This window comes from Lepisosteus oculatus, chromosome 7 (genome assembly GCF_040954835.1).
Source record: "Lepisosteus oculatus isolate fLepOcu1 chromosome 7, fLepOcu1.hap2, whole genome shotgun sequence".
In the NCBI taxonomy this organism is placed as follows: Eukaryota; Metazoa; Chordata; class Actinopteri; order Semionotiformes; family Lepisosteidae; genus Lepisosteus; species Lepisosteus oculatus.
The window spans coordinates 45,389,815-45,411,144 of record NC_090702.1 but is presented as its reverse complement, the minus strand read 5'-3'; the positions used below and the strand labels follow the sequence as shown (position 1 = coordinate 45,411,144).

Sequence of the window (21,330 nt, the reverse complement as noted above, 5' to 3'; positions counted from 1 at the left end):
ACACATTTGCTGCAATAAACAAATTCTAAAAATGTGTTAGATTAATAACGATGGCGAAAGTAAATTTAGTGTTATATTCAGTTCCAGTTTACTTTTCGGGTTTGTTTTCGGAGGTCATTTTGATGAAAATCTTTATTTCTTTTGTACGACATTAAGAAAAAGTCCGTTACCACACTCCCGAAAGTTCTTAACTATTTTTTCCTGGAAGCAGTTTACTGTATACCTTGCTTATTGGAAATCGGCTAAGCTTGAATTTATTGTCAAGGTAGCTTCATCAGATACAAGTCGATTTTTTCCACTACATTCCATCCACGGGGATGTCTGAGCCCTCCCCTTGTGTAAGCAATTTATATCCGATACCAGCTAGTGGGTATACCCATCTTAATGCCCAAATCTTTCTCCGGCGTGTACAGACTACGGGTCTCTTCTGCTCTTCTTCAGAACGCCTAAATCAGCCATCCTGAATCTAGTCCCTATAAACTATTGTACAATAGCATTATTAATCTGCAGTTTTATAAACAGAGTAGTGTTGCTTCTTTTTTCTTTGATTTTGACCAATGGAAATAATTAGAAAGGCGTGATTGAATGTAGCTCCAGCTAGCAATTGTTGTATAATGAACTTAATGCCCAGCGGGATATGTTTTTATTTCTCTGTAGCTATCTGTTGGTTCACCTCAAGGGTCGACTCATCTTGGTGGTGAGTATGTACGGAAATGTTCGGGTTTTATGAGATTTAGTAGTGTTAAGAAAATAAAGTACACTTGTGATCGCTTTTTAGAAAATTCGTGAGAGGGAAGGGATTATAAAGGCTGCTATCTCCTCAAGACTAGTAAGAGCTGAAACGTTTTGTAACTGGCAACTTTTTCATGTTTTAAATTACATCCGAAAGATTCTGGTTTTCCGAATATTACTATGCGTTGTCATACCTCTTCACAACTTTAACTTCCTGTATGTAAAACAGGACTGTTACTTTTTCAGATTTTTTTCCCTTAAGAAATATACAGTATTCCTTTTGCGTTTAAATGTTCATTTCATAGCCCTCACTTGAATTCTGTAAGCCTTTCGCTAAATCTCACGATCACTTCAACATACTAACGTGAGTTTTAAATTGTGTAGATTTTGTGAAAACAACAAAAAAGGGAAATGTATAAATAAAATAAGTTCATCTTGTCTTTCGATTTAGAAACTCGACTGAGCTCGACTAGTATTTTGAATTCAGGTCGGTACCTCAGGTGGAGGTGAATGTAGGAGACAGCACTAAAACATGAAGCTTCGGTTTCTCCTATTGACTTTTTATTAACTATAAAAAAGTCATCTGGATTTCTGAAGGAAAATCTTTCCTTTACATCTTCGATGCAGGTACATGGGTACTCTTGGATCTCAAGTGATGTGCGACAACATTCCTGGTTTAGCGAACAAACAGCGCCAATTATGCCGTCAGCATCCCAAAATAATGCATTGCATTGGAGCTGGGATTAAAGATTGGATTGAGGAGTGCCAGCATCAATTTCAGCATCACCGCTGGAACTGCAGCACCATTTCAAGGGACCATACCCTGTTCGGCAAGCTCCTTCTCCGAAGTAAGTCCTGTAATGAGGGGGAGGCATCATATTTTGGAATTAGGACATTCTCATTACATTTAGTGTAGTTTTGTAATGTTCGAATCATTACCAGGTAACATCAAAATATAGAAACATTTTCAATATGTTTTTCTTATAAAAAGGCGAAAGTGATACGATATACTGTGATTAAGACAGAGGTATAATTAAGCCCCTGAGAAACCAGCATCATTAGGGGGCTTTTAGTAGTCTTGGGATCGCGACTAGAGGTTTAAATAGTGTTTTCATTAATTGTACCAGAGCACGTACAATTCTATTACGTAAATTTCACGCCCTGTTCTTTAGGGAAAAGAGGCAATAAACAAGGAGTATTACGTTATTAAAATTTATTAATAAAAACATGCAAAGAAAATGTATTTTCATCTCTTCGAATATGCGATTAGAATCACCACTTGTAAACAGATAATATTAGTTTTACGCAATTAAGCGAATCAACGCACATTTTATATTTTCGGATGTATAAAATATTTAGACTACGATTTATTTTTTTCAGGTTTTAGATACACCTCATGAAACAATGTCTAGCTCTGAAAATGTAGTATTCATTTTTTTCGTTTACAAAATGTATATCGAGAATAAACGATCATTTTATTTTAATAAAAAACATTGCTGTGTAAGGTGATCTATACTACTTTATTAAATCCTGTAACCTTCCGTAATGACAAATTGCATTTTTGCGAAGGAGAAATATCATTTATGCTGTTAAGTAATATGTAAATATTTTTAGCGCATAATACAAAGTGATTTTGGGGGTTAAATTGTAAAATATTCGAGAAGCATGTTTTTTTGCTTTTCTTTGCACCGACAGAACGCAAGATTTTTGCCATTTTGTACATCCTTAAAATATAATTTGAGAACCTTGGTAAATTGTTCTAGTCACAAATGTTGAAAACAAAACAATATATCAAGTATATTTTATTTAGATAAAAGATTAGGTCTTTGTGAAAGTTCACTTAATCGGATTGCGTCATTTAAGAATCTTGTTTTAAAGGGAAATTGGACATTCATCATTTAGTCTGGAATTAAATATTTCACTGCACTTCATTTATCTCATGATATCGGCGTTTTAATACCCTGCCAATGTTCCCTTCGAAAGGTGGGCTTTATGACAACAATGTCTCTAATATAAGACTAATTTTTTAATGGATTTATTAAATCCTTTTAAATTCATAATTTCAGCAGTCGAGTCAGAGCCCACACCAACTCCAATTTAATCTTCTTTGCAAAGTATTCAGACCTCCCATACAGACTTAAGTCCTTTTAAAAATGAATTATAAAGGTGATCTGATTGGCAGCACTTCGTCACAGCACCATGAGGATCTACTTATTGTCAATGTCAGGACCCTAATTTCAAACAATTGCAGGGATTTTGTAGCATTCCCAAAAAAGGAGGGACATTACAATAAACATTTCCTTTTAAATATGGAACACTGGAGCAAGGATCTAGTTATCATCCTGTCACACTTGTCTTTCTGGGAAACTATTCGAGAAGCATACTGTATAAACACGGCTCTCTAATTTTAACAGATTTCATAGAAGTCTTAAGCATACCGCAGCTCCACAAGTGGGTTTTAATCCTGGCAGCACTGTTCCTCTGGAATCCTACTAACACTCATTTTATTCTCAGAAAGCTTTGATCAAGCATTATCTCTGCCACCAGCAGAGGAACTAGATCAGACAAGGATATTTGTGGAATTTCATTGTACTCCCAAGAACAGTTCTAAAATGAACACATTAAGTCCAAACATCCAGGGGATTTCACATTTCAGATCAGACAAGATGCTTTATATACCAATGGTGTGAATATTTTTTGAAGGGGTTTTATTACTTTTTAAATTTACACCTGTACATTTATAAACTAACCACAGTGCAAATGAGAATCCCATAAAACCAACACAAATCCTGTCTGCATATACACTGTTCTGTGAAAATACTAGATGTCCCCAAAAGCGGATCGTTCTACACCCAGCAATTAACACCACAACACATTGTGGCACTGACTCCTTTAGATGTTACTGTCTCTGTCATTCAGTAGCTGCTTGCAGCCTGAATTCTGCTTACTGTATTTTATTTTGGCCGCCAACCACATAGGCTGTCTGAATTGACACATTCACCAGGTTTGCTGTTGCTTTCAACAATGCAGCAGAGGTGTGCACCAAAGCTTGTCTTGCCAATTTACTTACGTTAGCACTGTTTCCATAGCAGAGCATCGTGAGGAAAAGTCCTGGTCTGCTACTACTTTACCGTCTTCAAGAATTATGCAGGATATTACATGTGTGGTCACGTGTTTCACAGGAGGACACGTGACTCCTGTGAAACATACTATTGTCTATAAAATTGCAAGGGTACTATTGCTATAGGTACTATAGCTGCTCCTCCCTAGTAAACTTACCTGTCAATAACGTGCCTCAATTAAAATGAAACTGCAACAAAAAGCCATTGTTGGTAATATATTTTAACAGCTGTGAAACACTGAAATCAACATCTAAAACTAATGAAACAGCACCTCATCATGATTGCTCTGAGAATCCAAATATTGATACGTTGTTCTTTCATCACTACCCGATTGAAAAATGAGGTCACAATCAGATCTTCATTGGATGCCTTCAAAACCTGATGTTGCTGAAAGAAATGTATTCTAAACATGAATTATCTTTGGTAGTGGAACAGTCAATGAAAAAAGGGCAGATAAAACAGCCTTGAGTGATTAAGGCTCTGTAGTCTGTAGTCTGGTTGAGTCTGGTTGAGGGGGTTAATTTGTTTTGTGTCTCTTTCCCAGGCAGTCGTGAAGCAGCGTTTGTGTATGCCATCTCTTCTGCCGGAGTGGTGCACACTCTGACCAGGGCCTGTAGCCAGGGGGAGCTGGAGCCCTGCTCCTGTGACCCAGAAAAGAAAGGCTCTGCTAAGGACAGCAGGGGCTCCTTCACCTGGGGGGGCTGCAGTGACCACATCGACTATGGGATCAGGTTCGCGCAGGCCTTCGTTGACGCCAAGGAGAGAAAAGAGAGGGACGCCAGGGCCTTGATGAACTTGCACAACAATAGAGCAGGGAGGAAGGTATTCCCTATCGCATCCATTTTCTAACTGCTGCATCCATTACAGGGTTTTAGGGGAACCAGAGCCTATCCAAGCATGCAACAAGCCAGGATGCACTCAGGATGGGATGCCAGTCCATCACAGGGTAGACACATGAGGGCCACTTTTCCACGCCGCCAATTAACCTAGCAGTATGTTTTTGGACTGTGGGAGGAAATCAGAGAGCACCCACAGGAAACCCAAATGAACACAGGGAGAACATGCAAACTCCATGCAGATAGCACCCCAGGAATTAAACCCAAGGCCTCAGCACTGTGAGGCAATAGTGCTAACCGCTGCACTTCCTTATACCCCATTGTTCAGCGTTTGATTTTACTTTTCCACTAATACATTAACAAAAAAAAGTTTGAACAGAAATATGACTTCATCTCAGGCCTTGTTGTTGAAGCCCAACAATGGCTTCTGTCAGACAATAGTAGTTCAAGTAGGTAGCTGTGTCAGCATGTGTAGGCTGCAAAGGAACAAGTAAAGGTTTATTCCATGCTGAAAAGAGAAGGAAAGAAACACAACATTTCGACCGTGGAGCCGTCTTTGGGCGTTCTGTCAGACAATGACTGGCTGAGATCTTTCTACTACTGGGCCCAATGATCTCCTCTCGTTTGTAACTATCTTCATAAAAATACATAAGTAAACTTTACATGATGATCAGAGTCTTTTCAGAGATTTCCAGTGCTGTAAAACACTGAGCGCTGAGCCTATTGCAGATAATGAAAGCTTTGGTTTTTTTTAAACTGACAAAATATTCATTATTTTAATAGTACATTAAATATTCTATTTTCATAGGACATAGAATATTTTAGACCTAGGATAGAAATACAATGTGCTGTATATGTACTATATTTTAGCTATTGTCAAAAGGGGTATAAATAGTGTCAATTGTTCTCCAATGACTATACAGTACTCTTAGGACAGCCACCCTTTGAGTGCAAATTTACATGCTACATGTAAATCCTACAAATTATGCAACAATAAGAGCTGATTGATTTTTTTTTATTCTGAAAGGTCAGTATGTATGTCTTACAAGGGAATTCTGTATAGCCGTTAGGTTTTATTGACATGAAGGCCAGGCAGTGACTTCACCTCTTCACCCCTGACAGGCGGTGAAGCGCTTCATGACACTTGAATGCAAGTGCCATGGTGTCAGTGGATCCTGCAGTGTGAGGACCTGTTGGCTGGCTATGGCCGATTTCCGCAAGACGGGCGAGTACTTACGCAAGAAGTACAACGGAGCAGTGCAGGTTGTCATGAACCAGTATGGAACTGGATTCACTGTCGCATACCGAGCGTTTAAGAAGCCAACTAAAAACGACTTGGTGTACTTCGAAAACTCTCCGGATTACTGCATCAGAGACCATGAAGTTGGTAAGTCTGATCTGTGAAAAGAACCTTCCCATCCATCCATTCATTTTCTCACAGCTGTATTCAGTTCAAGGTCACAAGGGAGCCAGAGCCTGTCTTGGCAAGCAGCGGGCGAAAGGCAGTATACACCCTGGATGGGACACCAGTCCATCACTGGGTACATACAGACACAAACACAGACACACTTACACTTCAGGCCAACTTTCCCAGAAGCCAATTACCCTACTGGCATGTCTTCCAAAGACAGTCTGAAGACTTCAGCATGTCTTCAGACTGTCTTTGGAAGGAAATCAGAGCACCCTTGAAGAAATCCATGGAGAGCATATAAACTCCACTCCTCACAGACAGCACCCTAGAACCAGAAGTGAACCCAGGGCCCCAGAACTGCAAGACAGCAATGCTAACCACTGCGCCACCCTAGAAACATAGTTTAATGTCTAATTTTATTTTTTAACCCATTAATGATACTAAATCGTAACCTATAACTATACCTATAACTAACTGAGACAATGGTTTTCATAGATTGCAATTGGTTTCTTGTTTATGTCCGTAAACTCTGGGATGTTGAAATAAAAGCTTCACCAGATTGTAGCCTGATTTTTGGTTTTGGTCAGTATTTAGATGGGAGAGCTCTAAGGAAACCCAGTGGTGTTGGTGCACCAAGTGGCACAACTCCCTCTGTACCGAATTTCCAAACACAGGGACAGTGCTGTTGTACTGTTGTACTGTTGGAAGGAGTAGGGGTGTTAACTCCAGTACTTCTCTGAAGGTCTGGCTTTAATCAGTTTTACTGTTAAGAATTTGTGAAATTTGTACATAGTAGGGCTGCTGGCACATAATGGCTGCCACACATCAACAGGTGAATGGAGAATTGTATTGATGGAAAAGTGGGTCTCCTGTATGTAAAGGTGAAGTTCTCGATAAATTATTACATTTAATTTCAGTTAAAAGTTAATTAAATCTTCACTTAAGTAAATCTGCACCAACTGGAGCAAAGATTTAAGGCACTGGTGTTGTGCCAGCTCTGCTTATCTTAATAATTATCTAAAAAAACTACAAATAAGCACCGTATATTTGATTGCTTGCATTCCACAGTTGCACAGATAACTATTAGAGACTGGCGTCTGGCTTTGTAAATGAAAAATCAGGGGAGATTTTACATTTTATCCCATTTGTATCTCTAAAGGAAAACAGTTAAATTGATACTATAACAACCAGTTTCTGAAACACAGACAATTTACACCGCCCCATTTAGACGAATTGTAGAGTGTGATTTACATTAAGTGGTCAAATTGGCTTCACTGTAGTGTTTTTAAAACACCAGTGTTTAATCTTATTAGCTATTACACAAATGAATTCAACGTCTTTCTTACATAATGTTCAAAGTGCTAAAAAAGAAAAAAAGAAAAGCCCTAAACATTTTTTCCTTTATCTGTTACATCACATTTGCATTAGAGATGTATTTTGTAAAAAGAATGATATCTGTCAAACAGCTGTGCAGTATGAAATGATATTGACCGTCAGATAACTGAGCATATAACACACATTACATACCTATCTGGCACAACCTGTAGCAAGACAGGAGATGAAACACAATCTGAATCCTGGCTAATATAAATTATTTTTTGTGATGGGTGTTTGAAATGGGTATTGAGCCCCTGCCATGCCCTAACTTGTTGAGCGTCTGTCTAGAAACAGGCATATTTCTGGTGGAAGGTCATGTCTGTCTAGGATGAACTTGTATGAAATGTACCCAGCAGTACAGGATCATCATCAACTTTGACTTCAGGGAAAATGTGTTTTATAGCCACAGGTGGCTTCATTAATGTCAGTGCCTGGGACATTCTGAAAGAAATTCCATTATTTTTTAAAACTGAGATGTTAAACAAACCATTCAGTACTTTTCAGATTTCTAAATTGATCTTAAAGGGAGATTGATCACACATGGATACTTGTTTTCTAAGAGGTTGTTCACCTGATTTCTAGTAAATTTCACATCACATCAGTCAACAACACATTGAAAAAGTCCAAGAGCCAACACTTCTTCTGGTCTTGAAAGAGTCCAAAGGTTTCCACCAGGGCAATGCAAGACCCCATTGCTAGGATAACAATGGCACAACCTCAAGAAAACCATGTTGAGGCCTTGCCGAAGTCCGCTTTCTCTCCTGACATGAGTCCAGTAGAATTTATATAGAACATCTCTGGGATCAGTTTTCCAATGCCATCAGCTGGAGTCAAGAGGCCAGCATGACCCATCAGTATTCAGCAAGAGGCTACACTGGCACAGATTGGGCATTGGAACATCAGTCAACTGATGAGTTGACTGATGTTGATGTTGACTGATGTTGACTCTAGGCTAACTAGAGGCTGATCAGGTCAACACTGTGGAGATAATGTGGTGGTCAGGCTTGATACTGTATGTCTCACACTGAAAACGTAATTCTATTTATTCAGTGTTAATACTTGATAAAATCTATTAGACCCCATTATTGCATTTTTTTTTTGCTTCAGTATGCCTGGTCACACTGCCATCACAGGATGGTGAATGTGATCATCAACCTGACGCCATGGTATTTTTGTCACAGGGTCTGTGGGCACAGGTGGCCGTTTATGCAACCGGACATCTCGCGGCGTGGACAGCTGTGAGGTCATGTGCTGTGGAAGAGGGTACGACACCTCCCGAGTCACCAGGATGACCAAGTGTGGCTGTAAATTTCATTGGTGCTGTGCTGTCCACTGCAAAGACTGCCACGAGGTTGTGGATGTGCACACCTGCAAAGCTCAAAAAAGTGCTTACTGGCTGGACCAGACATGACACCTGACCACAGTACAATAGGGATGTCATTTCACACCTTGATATCCACAGGTGGAGGCTTCTAAAGATGTTTCCTTGGTAATGGGAGTAACTCCTCTTGTGGTTATGGCTGTCCTACTCAGAACTGCTTACCACAACCAAACTGAGACAGAGCATACAGAAAAAAGCTCTAAGTAGACCCTTACACGGGAGTAATACAAATTCAAAGACATTTTTAATTGTCCTCTTGCTTAAATACGTTTAAGGTGTAGAAACTATCTAAACACCAGAAACACCACATAACCCGTTCTTCTTCCTGATATACTGTTATATTGATATCCTATAGGATGGTGATATTTAAAGATTTCAATCTTACTTTCCTTTGTCCCTGGTACTGTATATACAGTACTGTTTAAACTCACTCATATCTTACACAAGTTCTGTGTATTGTAATTTTAAATATACGTTTCACATTGTAATTTAAAATAAAGATTATGTAACCTGCAATACCAAATGAGCTGATAAAGCTATATATCTGAAATACAAACAAAGGATACACTAGGTTCATGCTGTCTACAGATGTGAATACAATGAAATACTGTGTACAAGTTGCAGGGAAAAAAAAGCAATTAACAGCAGGTGGTCGCACATTTTCTTAGATTTGTATGATCAGATTCTCCTGCATCAAAATCTAAAAACACTGTACATCAGTGGAGAAAAAAACAACATTTGAGCAATTCTAGAGAATGACAGATTTGACAATTTGACAGTGTTTACAAACATGTAAATACCTTTATTTAATCAAAGAAAAAAAAAACGAAAACCCATTGTTTCTTAATGATTACTAGAGCAGTTTCATCTATTGTGAGAATATAAGTCACTTTTGTGTTTTCATAAAGTATATTGCAATTATGTATTTTTATCTGCATGGTAAATTTAAAAAAGCCAAACGAATTCCTAAAATTCAAGTGATTTTTTTCTTAAGACAAACGTTAGTGACTCGTGATATATAGCAAATAATCCTCTTAGTTGTCTGAGAGTAAATATTTGGCATTTGCAGAACGGAAAGAAAAGCTGGAAAAAGAACAGCAAAAAATATTGCTCCCAAAAGTCAAGTGTCAAACGTTGTTCTCTGAAACTATGGAAAATAATTATAAGGAGGAAAATCAAAACAATCCACCAAAGAAGATTAAGAACCTGCATATATAAATTGTTTGGATGTTTGTTCAAGTATATATAGCCTAGAAATTAACACTGGAGTGTCGTGTAGTGGAGAAAAAAAAACACAAGTATTTAGATTTAATTTCAAGGCCGATTCACATATCAATCGGCTGCACAACAAGGTATAATATCACTTTAACATGTTCCTGTATGAACGGTGTGGAGCTGGGCTCATTGTTTCTGCAATACTCACCTCCAAACAGTGGTCTTTTCATATATTGCTTGGGTGACCGTCGCACTCTCCACCAAGAGCCTAAGAAACGTGTTTCTCTTCCAGACACCAAACCAAATATTAACAAACAGCTTTAGACCCAGCAATCCGCTTGTTCGCAGTTGAAGGAGGGATTTGGGTAATGAATATGGGGGGGAAAAAAACCCAAAGTCTCGTATTGCAGCAATACACAAAAGTTTTTATTTTTCATTTTTTAGCTTTTTTTTTTTCCCTCTGAAGGCAAAGTAAAACTGAACATCACCTTTTTTTGTACAACAAAAAACAGGTTTACATGAGAACAAACAAAAACAAAAAGTCTTTAACTGACGGTCACCGTTTTCCCTTTCCCTGTAACACTTTCTTGTCGTCCACAAGAGTCAATGATCTTGGCACTAACACTGTGGCAGTAGTCCCTGCGTGTTCTAGATCCGTGTCAGCTGGTGCCACAGGCTGGAGGGTAGGATGTTCTCCACCTTTTCCATTATAAAGTTTAACGGTGCAAACAGGGTGCTGAGAAACTGCCAATAAATCCACAAAGAGATTTGTAAGTGCATGTCTTTTCACACAGCCCTAAGCAATGTACAACATGTCTAGCATTTCAGAACTTAAGGTCTTAAAGGACAAAAGGTGAAATTGAGCCTGCTAAAACAGTTTTGCTCTTACCGTTCAACGCCACATTGCAGCATGGCATGAAGTTTTATTTATGATCTTGAATAGTTTACCAACCTAACCTTACATTTAAAATATACTGCTGATGATTAAAGCAATAAATGACATTAAACGACATTTTAAATTGTTTTATATAAACCCCAAAAAGTAAATCTACACAATAGAAGGAATCTTTAGCAATTTTCTTTAACTTAATTTAGCCTAGGTTATGGTTTTAATGGAATATATATATATATGGAGTAGTTTTATTTTGTAATATTTCACTGGGACAGCGTTTATAGCATACCACTATGTCTAACAGAAATTCACAGCATCTGTGAGGACTACAGTCGCATCAGATCTATTTATCAGTGTGCTGTTCTTCAGCTGGCACCCTGTTGTTCTGCTAAAAGGTTAGAATTTCACCAGAGTGCTGTAACCTTCACACGAATTACTGCACAGCATTCTCACACCTGTTACCTCCGTGTTTATCCCTCATCAGAATGAAAGCTTAGAACAGGATTTTTTTTCTTCAGTCTAAACTTGCCCAGGACTTTGAAGTCTACATGTTTCACCCTTTGAAGTAGGTGAGAGAAATGACAAGCCATTAATCGATGATAAATGCACCGAAGGATTACTACCTGGCTAGATATGTACAGAATCCAGAATAGCATAAAGTGCATTTTACAGATGATTTGCCATTTTAATACTGATAACTTCTGAAGACTGTAGGTAGCATCCATAAATTATTGATACCTGGACTGTCAGTTGTCATTTTGTAATTTTACCCATGAAAATCTTTTCTTTCTTTTTACCCATTCTACCAAATGTTTTCTTTCTCGTGAACAGGGTCATGAAAGGGACAAAATGAATAGTGTACAAAAGAGAGCTGATGAGTTTAAAGCCTCATCAATGGATGATGAGCCTCATTCACAGAATTGTGATTGTCATTTTTGACACACTCCCAGGGAGTTTTTGACTGTGCTCTTTTGCTGGACATGGTAGAAAACGGGTCCAAAGAGTTGCAAACAATATCACAGAGGACATAATGAATGAGAAAAAGGGTCTGAAATAAAAAGGAGGTCAGCCGCTGTTTGAATTAAACTTTAAAGGTGACAGTTCTGGAAAAGACTCTGTTTAAATTACCCCTGTTAAATTGTATAGAGTTAAAGTATCAACATATAAACAGTGTTTCAATGCTAAGTTACACTGATGCAACATAAAAGGTAGTTTGCCTTCTCATCAATCTGCCTTTCAAATAAGATATTTGAGCAAGGTCTGTTTATTTGGTCATTAAAGATTTCACAACTGTCTGAAAGAGCAGGGGTGTTAACCCACTGTCCTGGCTCAGTTGCATTCTGGGAATGAACAATCCTGCCTGCCTAAAACATTTAGTTCAAATGGGGAATCAATTTCTCGTTTCTCCTTCTGATCTGATGCAGGGGTCTGCTGATGCATAATGGCTGCTGGTTGTCTTCCAGGTGTGTGCTGCACTTGTGGATGAAGTGTGTCCTCCTCTCATTAAGTCATTTTGGGATCCTTTGCTATGGAAAGTGCTTTTACAAGCACTATTATTACCTGTTCATGGTAATAATAATAAAAAAAACAATCCTGAAGTGCTGACTTGCTGATCTGGTCTTTAATCATGTAAAGCACAGTCTGATATCCTCAGTTGCTTTAAAGGAATCTATCTCTTCGTTTAAGAAATAGTACTTGATCATGAACAGTGTAAGACCATCTACCTAGAGCTGAAATATCCTTCTTCAAAGCCCTGCTCCATATGAGGCTATTTTCATTATGTGATCAGTTACTGACCAAACAATTTGATCATGGGTAATTCTAAAACTATCACTCTTCATGGGTTTCATTTAAAAATTTTGAGTTATCTTTTGCAAAGGTAGTGGGTGAAAAATAAACATTCATGAATTGGTTATCACTATCCAGTCTGGCCAACAGAACTTTGAATGGAAGAAGAGTAGAGTGGGACAAAACGAAGCCAAGGTTGTTAAGCACAACTTTCAGATTAATGTGCAACAGACTAGGATCTTGAGCTAAATTTAGCTAGTGAGTGAGTCTCTCCCTGCCCCCTTCCCTAAGTACCCACTACCCAGCATCTGCATCTCAACATGACTTTGTTTTAATATTGTAACGATTGGCTCCTGTGTTGGCGGTGTGGGGAACGACAGGCTGGAGACAACTTTACAGACTGACAAGGTTTTATTGCCATTTTACTTACAGTGAGGCATGCTAATCACAGAGCAGGAAAATAACTGGAACGGCAGAGTGTGAAAGGGCAGGCATCCGTTGGGCACAGAGGAGCGATTCATGTTGATTATTTTAGCTGATTACTATAACTTTGTGATTAATGTTGTTTGATTTAATTGTTATTTTATTTGACGTAAAGGTGGTACATTAGTTCTTTAATTAACATATAACTTTAATTAAGGGCTAGAATAGGATATTAAAGGCAAATTTTGGCTATTCACTACAGTTCTCTGTACCGAACCCTTGCAAATACTGAGACCCTACTGTATACTAATTTCTCTCCTTATATTGGCAGTTAGAAAAAATTAGGCTCTGTTTTTTTAATTCAGCCAAACCCAATCTGAGGTGTACTGAAGCATCATGCGGACATTACCTATATGAAATACAATTACTTCAGTCCTTATTTCAGACCGTGCTGACATGTGTTGACTGAGGACACGACGGTTATCCAACATCTTGATAGCACTTGATGTGTGTTGCACGTTATTCACATACTTTTAATGTTTATTATTTGAATGAAGTTCTAACAACTCTTTGATATGTTTTGCCAACATTTACAGTGAAGGATAGGGGCCTGTGGACTTGGATCTTGTTAAAGACAGGCTTTGAATCCCAGGTTACGGAGAATTAGCTTGGTTATGGATCAAAGGCAGAGCTTGAGAAAAGTCAGCAGACCTTAAAGACACTGCAGGGGTGGATTGGGCTTTGAGCCCAAAACAAAAACATATTCCTAAATTCAGTCACTTTTCCCAAAATAAAAAACTATGATTCAAAAAGGCATTTGTTTTTTTAATTCAGACATAAATCACCTTTATGTCAGATTATTGTGCTCAAATAAGAGGAATGAGGGCTACATGAACCCTGCAGGAAGTCCTTACAATTGTCATCAGATGTATTAAGTATCATACAGTAGAGTATAACCCGACAGTACAGTCATATCAGATCTATGCATTCACATGCACCGTGTTTCATTGGATGCAAATCGACCTGACTGAAGAGATTCACAGGCATGCTGATGGGTTCAGTGATGTACAGGTGATTATACAGTATGTGGCCTTCACAATTTCATTTCTTTCTTGGTTAGTTAGCTTTGAAGAGCCTTATCTTGAAGCTTACAGGTGCCTTGCAAAGAGAGTTACAATAAAATCCACTGAGCATCTCTTTTTCTAAAGCTGCTGAGACATTAACATCACATTAAGAATGCATACTAAAAAAATACAATCATTTTGGTACAGTATGTCATTTACCTTACATTAGCTTGTAATTCTAAAACCTCGATATTACAATCAGGTTTAAATAGGCCAGGATTAAACAGGTGGGAATGTGTGATGCGTCTTGAGATGTCAACATAACACAGTTCCTCATACATACTTACAGCTTTAGCAAATACCCCCATGAGCTCTGGGAACTGGTGTGTGAGTAGTGCGAGCATTGCTGTGAAGGAGCACAAGCCTGCTGTGAAAAGGATGAAGAAAGGCAGCTCTTTCTTGGGGTAAACTGAGACTTCATGAAACACTGTATATAAAGAGTGAAGGAAAGAAAGACAAAAAGGCTGGGGTTAAGGATATTACTTAAAACTCATTTAAAAAAACCAACAATTATTTCAGTCCGTTGTTATATAATTTGTAATGCAATATCTCTAGACGATACGACATTAGAGGCCTAGTTTAGGGCTTAAATTCAAGCTAATCACTGATTAAACCAGATACACAAAGCCAACTGCCAACCAGTTCTTATAAACATTCCTCCCATTCACACAGCACTCATATACACATGTATCCACTTTAGCTTTTCAATTCAGAGTAGAGCGCAAAACATCTTACAGGGCAGGAGCTCTCTGTCAGCTGTCTCTGTGCAGATTGGGTAAGGGTAGAAGAGGTGGCCTTTCTCCAGAGGATAGGGGATCATTCGAAAAGCTGAGGGAGACATGAGGAGCAAACTAAACAACCCGGATCTATCTCACACGGCAAACATGAAAAGGTGGCAGTCCATTCAAACACAGCACAGTAAGGGACATTTTTTAGAACATGGGATTTACTCCATTTTAAATCATTTTGCTACGGTTAATTCTAGAGTCAAATGCTGCCGCCCCTCCAGGTTGCCAGTACCCAGTGCCACTCACACTGGGTGAGGCAGGGAACTGCAGCCATGAAAGGTTTGACAGGAATAGGCCGAATACAGTGATCTCTGCTATTACGCGAGTTTTCAAAACAGGAATTGGCTCGTACGCGAAAGGTAAATAGGGGAAAGATGTCTGTACGGCGCGAAACTCGCATTGGCTTATACGCGATGTCATCCCCGACATGTTTACTTTTTGCATCACGGAGTAACACAACTGAAGACAACGGTCCGCGGAGGAATACACATGCTGCCCAGTTGTCCCACGTGCTTTGGTTTGGAAGTGCTAACTGGGAGGTGCTCCTCAATTTTCGTGAAATGTTCACTAAATCTTCCTCATTGCTGTAAATATGAGTGGACAAGGCGACAAGAATGCGTCTAAGAAGTATGCTGGTGCTAAAATTTCAGGTGGTGAACCTAAATTTACTGTAGCACAGTATTTCTTTATTATGAATTTAAAATGTATTTCAACTGTGCTAAAAATTTTATTAGGATAATTATTAAATTTGGTAAAGCTTTGTTGAGGCATTTGGTTAGGTTTTGAGTGGTCTGCCCCTCACCCTATTTTTCCCATAATCCCTGTAATTTTTATTGCGCAATTTTGCATAACACAAGGTTTTACAGGAACGCATCTATCGCGTTATAGCAGAGACGCCTGTACTTACTCCCTTCCCAGGTACAGTGCAGGAGGTTCAAAGCGCCTTCCACTCTTTTCCAGTGCTGAAGATGAAAGAATGCATATGCTATTGCTTCACTGTCCCCTCTCTTTAGAATATGCTCTGGTGGCAGTATTAAACTTTTCATTTCTAAGAGGTACTACAAAAGACAAAAAACAGGATACAGAAGTTATTTGCAAACTTGCATATTCCGAACAATAGCTTGGTATAAAAAGAGAGAAGGCCATTTGACCCATTGGAAGATTTAGAGTTAATTGATCCAAGGATTCAGGGCACTGGTTTCGACAGCAGGGCTGGGGAACACGTTCCAAGCTTCCACAACCCTCCTGTTTTTATTTTAAACATCTTAGTAGTTTCCACACATGCACTCTGGTTTCACTTCTTGGTATCTACCGGTAAAAATGCCTCAGAATTCAATGTGTTAAAAAATGTAAAAAAAAGAAACCTATGACATGATTTAAGAATTCTAAATGCCTACATAGCATTTCTTCTGTGCACTCCTGTATAAACAATCATGAAGAAAGGCGGAAGTTGATGTATTTTTCTTCAACATAATTTTTACATTTGACTAGTTTTACAAATTCAACATATCTTCCAATAAGAACCATAAGACAGCTATGTTGTGAGACCATGTATACATTCGGAATAAAATATGCCTTGACAGAAATCATTGTTTGGGTATTCAATCTACATGGCTGAAAATAGAGAGCAGTTCAAGAACAAATACCCTGACTTAAAAGACTATTCTGGATTAGTGTGATGTGTATATGTATATATGTACAGTATAGCTATGTACTGTTCCAATAAAGACTGGATGACAAATATGGAGAATCTCTAAACAATCATCCAGTAAATTTGGTACATGAGAAGTGTAGTGGAAATGCATTTCACATGAAAACATCTGTTAGTGAAAAAGCAAAGCACCCAAGAAATATACAGTACGTGTATGTCATGAATTTGCTGAAGTGCAGTGTTCTTGGAACACATGCTGTAAAGATACAGTTTTTAAGAAGCCAGGGTAAACAATGTCCCACACACAGTGGTGTCATGACCTTCCTATGAGAAGTGTAATCAATAGCTGGGTATGCATTAAGCTAGAACTGTACAAGTCTCTGCAATGAGACTTTCCATGTCATAGAAACACCACTAGTACATTTCTGAGATGGTATATTGTGTATCATAACATGCATTACAGGACAAAGTAAGGACATCCACATTTAACAATGCTGGTACAAGACAGATGGTTCAGGCTCCATCTGTCTCACCTTCAAATAGCAGCTACAACAGCAGAACACTGCCTCGCATCCGGACTCCATTCTTAAACCACCAATCAATAACGTTTCATGAACACAGCACTGGCGACTGACCTTGTGACTTTCACAAGTCACAAAATTTGTTTTTCAATAATTCAATGGCTATAAAAAAACTGCTTACATTTTAAAATTCATGTTTTTTTGCAGGGAATCACAAAACTGAACAAAACAGTTTTATGAGTTATAGTGAAGGTAAGTTATTGTGCGGTGTCTTAATATAGTACCTCAATACACCATTTAGTCATTCCATACAGTTTATTTCTTGAAACAGTACATATTACAATTATAATACAGAATATTATAATTATGTAGTACACTATATTAAAATATAGTAAATTATAATACAGTACATATTGTACTGTATCTCAATACATGCTCACCGAGGTGTATACTGTATACACATTCGACTTGTAATGTTTACACTTGAGTGTTTACTTGGTATATACATTGCTCTCTCTGTGATACTCACTTTTGGTACGTGTGGGTTAAACTCTACTGCTCTGTGTATGGCTTCTACCGCGTTCATCTCTGCAGTGCTCAGGCCTCTCCTAGATGCAGCCTCTGGAGAGAACCTGAAAGGAACAGGTTGTCAGGACTAAGCTTGTCTGGCAAAAAATACAAAGCAGGAAGCAAATCCACAACTTCCTAAGCCTCAAATACAGTGCCTGTAGAAAGTCTTCAGCTTGAAATTGAAACACACTGAAGCAGGATTTATTTGACCTTTATTTACTCGTCGCAACACCCAGTCTCCAAGTGAAAAACAGACGCTCAAACATTCAGAAAAGTAATTACAAATGAAAACCTAGAGAAATTAGTGTATACTCCCCTTGGCTACAGTGATTGTAAACAAGCTCAGGTCAGATACGTATATATATTTTTATGAATCAGAACTGCTGAAGTTCTTTTATCTTGTATTAACCCAATCTGGAATAACCGATTGTAACTTTCATATATCGGCTGAGAGCAGTGGCCTCAGTGCCACCACAGGAGAACAAGACAGTGCAGACTCTTCTAATCTGCCCACCCATGGTGCTATCTATCTTTTGACTTGCTGAAAACCCTACAGTGACCTACTGTACATACATTCAGGGCGGACCTGGATAGAGATCCCTCCCTCACACTGCCACCAGCTTATTAGCACCTGGGATGTTACAGCAATTACATTTTTGTCCCATGTCCTGGGTGACACATCCTATCCAGCCGGCGATGATCTGTGTCCTGTCACACAGTGGAGTTCTACGCAGTGTCTCCTGCTGGCATAGGCCAGGCTCAGACTTGCAACACAATGTTTTAATGTTTAATGTTTCTTTATTAGCCCTATACAATTTCTTGCATTAGGAATGCGTCTTTTCGCATACCCCAGCTTTTCTCCAGGGAGACACAGAGACAGGGAGAGAAGCTTGGGGTCAGAGCGCAGGGTCTGCCATTGTACGGCGCCCCTGGAGCAGTTGGGGTTAAGGGCCTTGCTCAGGGGCCCAACGGAGTAGGATTCCTCTGCCGGCCGCGGGATTTGAACATGGGTTACAGAACCCAGTCTGAGCTCAAAGTTATCACCTTTATCGGTTCAGCCAAACAGGAGTACCATTGGGATGGGAAAATTGCATTTTGGTCATTTTTAACCCAGAATACAAAACTGGTAAACATCACTTATATTTAACATCTATTAATTTATAATTTCTCTTAAAATGCCATTATAAAATGAGACCCAGTGTAACCCTAATTTGCTTATCCTTCAAGCACCCCACAGTTAGGAAATATTTCATAAAAGCTACATCTTTCCATTTAATTTCATGTAATGTGTTGAAGTTCTTTCCACTCCTAGATGCATCAAAGCATACGATCTTTTCAAAAGCTTGCAGGCAAAAATTATGTTTCCAATAGAAAAGAACACTTACTTATCTGACACAGCCCTGGCTTTGAGAAGAGCTGCTGTGTAGCATATTGTTGCTGATTTGGGTAAGCTAATATCTGTGAAAACACAAAAAGGATCATATGAGTGTAATCCCCAAAAAGGGTCCTAAAAAAATCATTATGCTCCTTTTGTAATATGGATATTGAATAATAAATCCTGACATGAGTGTATTCCTGTAGGAATATTCACTTTTAGCTGCGGCATTTACTGTAGATAGTGTCGATCATGTGGTTTTTGAGTACTTCATTTTCATGTTGAAATGAACCACTAATGCCCAGTTAATATAAATTGAGGCAGCAGTATGGACTAGTGGCCAGGGCTCTGGACTTGTAACTGGAAGGTTGCGGGTTCAAATTCCAGGTGATCTAGTACTCATGACCATGGCACCTCAATCAGATTGCTTCAGAAAAACACTCAGCTGAACAAATGGGTAAGGATATAAAATATATTTATATAAAAATATAAAAGACTGATAAAACCCTCAATCAAATTACCTATGAATTGATATGTCTGTGTATTTATACTGTACCAACAAAATAGTGATTACAGAACTCACCACTAGAGGGCGTATTTTCTTTCAGCCTGAAAGTTGATTGTGTGTATATACAATATATATACAATACTGTATATAGGCGATGATACAAAAGATGGAATAATAAAAATAATAAACTTAATTTTAAACGTTTTCTCAAAGCACCTTATAGTATAAAAGGGGGCTGAGATATCAAAGTACAACAACAAAGTCTGTAAAGGAGAGAAGGCCATTAAGCCTATCTGTCTCGCTTAGTGGTTACAAAACAATAGTTGTAAAACTCAACTTATTTCCTTTATATCCAGGATATGTAGAAAATAGTGTTCCATATTACTAGTTATAATGGGTAACTGCAATACAAATTTCTCAGACTGGTTATTTTAATTTCAGTAACAAATTAAAGTAATAGTAATTTACCAGTAAAATTGCAAATTTTGTACTGCAAATTTGTATACATTTCGAATGACATGCAAAACCGTGAACTTTGCAAAAATAGTGTTGTTTCCGTGTGGCCGCAGGCAGATGGGAACCGCCGGTCTCAACACGGGTTGCTCTTTTTTGCAAAACGTAAAAGTATCTAAAAACCATGTATGTGTCGGTTTCATTAAAATGTTTACTCTTTTAAACAGTAGCAAAATCTGTTTGGTCTAAAGCATGTTTACAACGTTTACAATGTAACAGGTCCGCTTTTGCGTCATCTGACGTGTTGTTGCCTCGTTCTGAATCACCGACAATGACGGCAATATGACTCTATGGATACATTGAAAACTTGTCTCTTTAGTGATGTAAATTGGAAGCTGTACACGTTACTGTGTACTTGGTAGTTTCATTGTATCATGCGTCATTACTGATTCATTAAAACCCCCGAAATGTAAAAACAACATTGCAGCTGAACTCTTAACAGGTTTTAGAGGAGATTCTGATCTCAAACCCCAGAGAGTGTAAAACCAGGAATTCTTTCCAATGGTTTGCTGATTAAAATACACCTCCATCCCATGTACAGCTATTGTACTTACAAAAGAACAGTAAGTATTTTCTTAAAACCTGTTTGGAATGGCCATGTTTTCATATCAGAAACATTTAATTCCCATTGCTTTACAAAAGCAATACACAAAAGAAAATAATTTCTGGGGGATATAAAAACACCTAATATTACTCATTCACCTTAAAGTACTGAAATGCCAAAATAAGTTAATTAGCACATTTAACCTAGTACAGTAGCTGACATGATAAATACAATGTTTAAAAATCTATCCATCCATTTTTTAACTGCTTTATCCAGTTCAGGGTGGCGGGAGAGCCCAAGTCTACCCTGGCAAGCAACGGGCACAATGCTGGATACACTCTTGACAGGACGCATGTCCCTCACAGGTCACACACACACCCACACCCACACCCACCAGCGACAATTTTCCCAGAAGCCAATGAACCTATCAGTATGTCTTTGGACTGTGGGAGGAAACAGGAGCACCTGGAGGACACCCACACAAACACAGAGAGAACATACAAAATCCCCACAGACAGCACCCCAGGTCTGGAACTGAACGCAGAACCCCAGCATTCTG

General features: G+C 38.5%; 2 protein-coding genes across 11 annotated transcripts in view; one reads left to right on the top strand and one right to left on the bottom strand.

Annotated features, from left to right (window-relative positions):
• Positions 1-163: 163 nt before the first annotated feature.
• wnt2 (wingless-type MMTV integration site family member 2) lies at positions 164-10,163 on the top strand. The gene is made up of 5 exons (XM_006633265.3): positions 164-697; positions 1,360-1,580; positions 4,399-4,676; positions 5,813-6,077; positions 8,660-10,163. The coding sequence occupies exons 1-5, from the start codon at positions 615-617 to the stop codon at positions 8,887-8,889; spliced, it is 1,077 nt and encodes a 358-aa protein (XP_006633328.1). The 5' UTR covers positions 164-614; the 3' UTR covers positions 8,890-10,163.
• Positions 10,164-10,478: 315 nt separating this feature from the next.
• LOC102684211 (suppressor of tumorigenicity 7 protein homolog) overlaps positions 10,479-21,330 on the bottom strand; it is a 67,963-nt gene continuing 57,111 nt past the window's right edge. For all 10 annotated transcript variants that reach the window (XM_015352356.2, XM_015352359.2, XM_015352357.2 and 7 more), the window contains 6 exons: positions 19,217-19,289; positions 17,791-17,893; positions 15,997-16,147; positions 15,037-15,129; positions 14,589-14,728; positions 10,479-10,818 (listed from right to left, as the gene is read on the bottom strand). In XM_015352356.2, the coding sequence (XP_015207842.1) occupies positions 10,723-10,818; positions 14,589-14,728; positions 15,037-15,129; positions 15,997-16,147; positions 17,791-17,893; positions 19,217-19,289 (656 nt within the window). In that variant the 3' untranslated portion in view covers positions 10,479-10,722. The remainder of the gene's footprint in view (positions 10,819-14,588; positions 14,729-15,036; positions 15,130-15,996; positions 16,148-17,790; positions 17,894-19,216; positions 19,290-21,330) is intronic.

Bases quoted from the DNA above. Each gene is read 5' to 3' on its own strand.
- wnt2 (XM_006633265.3), top strand. From the start codon at position 615: ATGAACTTAATGCCCAGCGGGATATGTTTTTATTTCTCTGTAGCTATC. The intron at 698-1,359 runs GTGAGTATGTAC...TCTTCGATGCAG, and splicing joins AGGGTCGACTCATCTTGGTG to GTACATGGGTACTCTTGGAT. The intron at 6,078-8,659 runs GTAAGTCTGATC...TTTTTGTCACAG, and splicing joins CATCAGAGACCATGAAGTTG to GGTCTGTGGGCACAGGTGGC.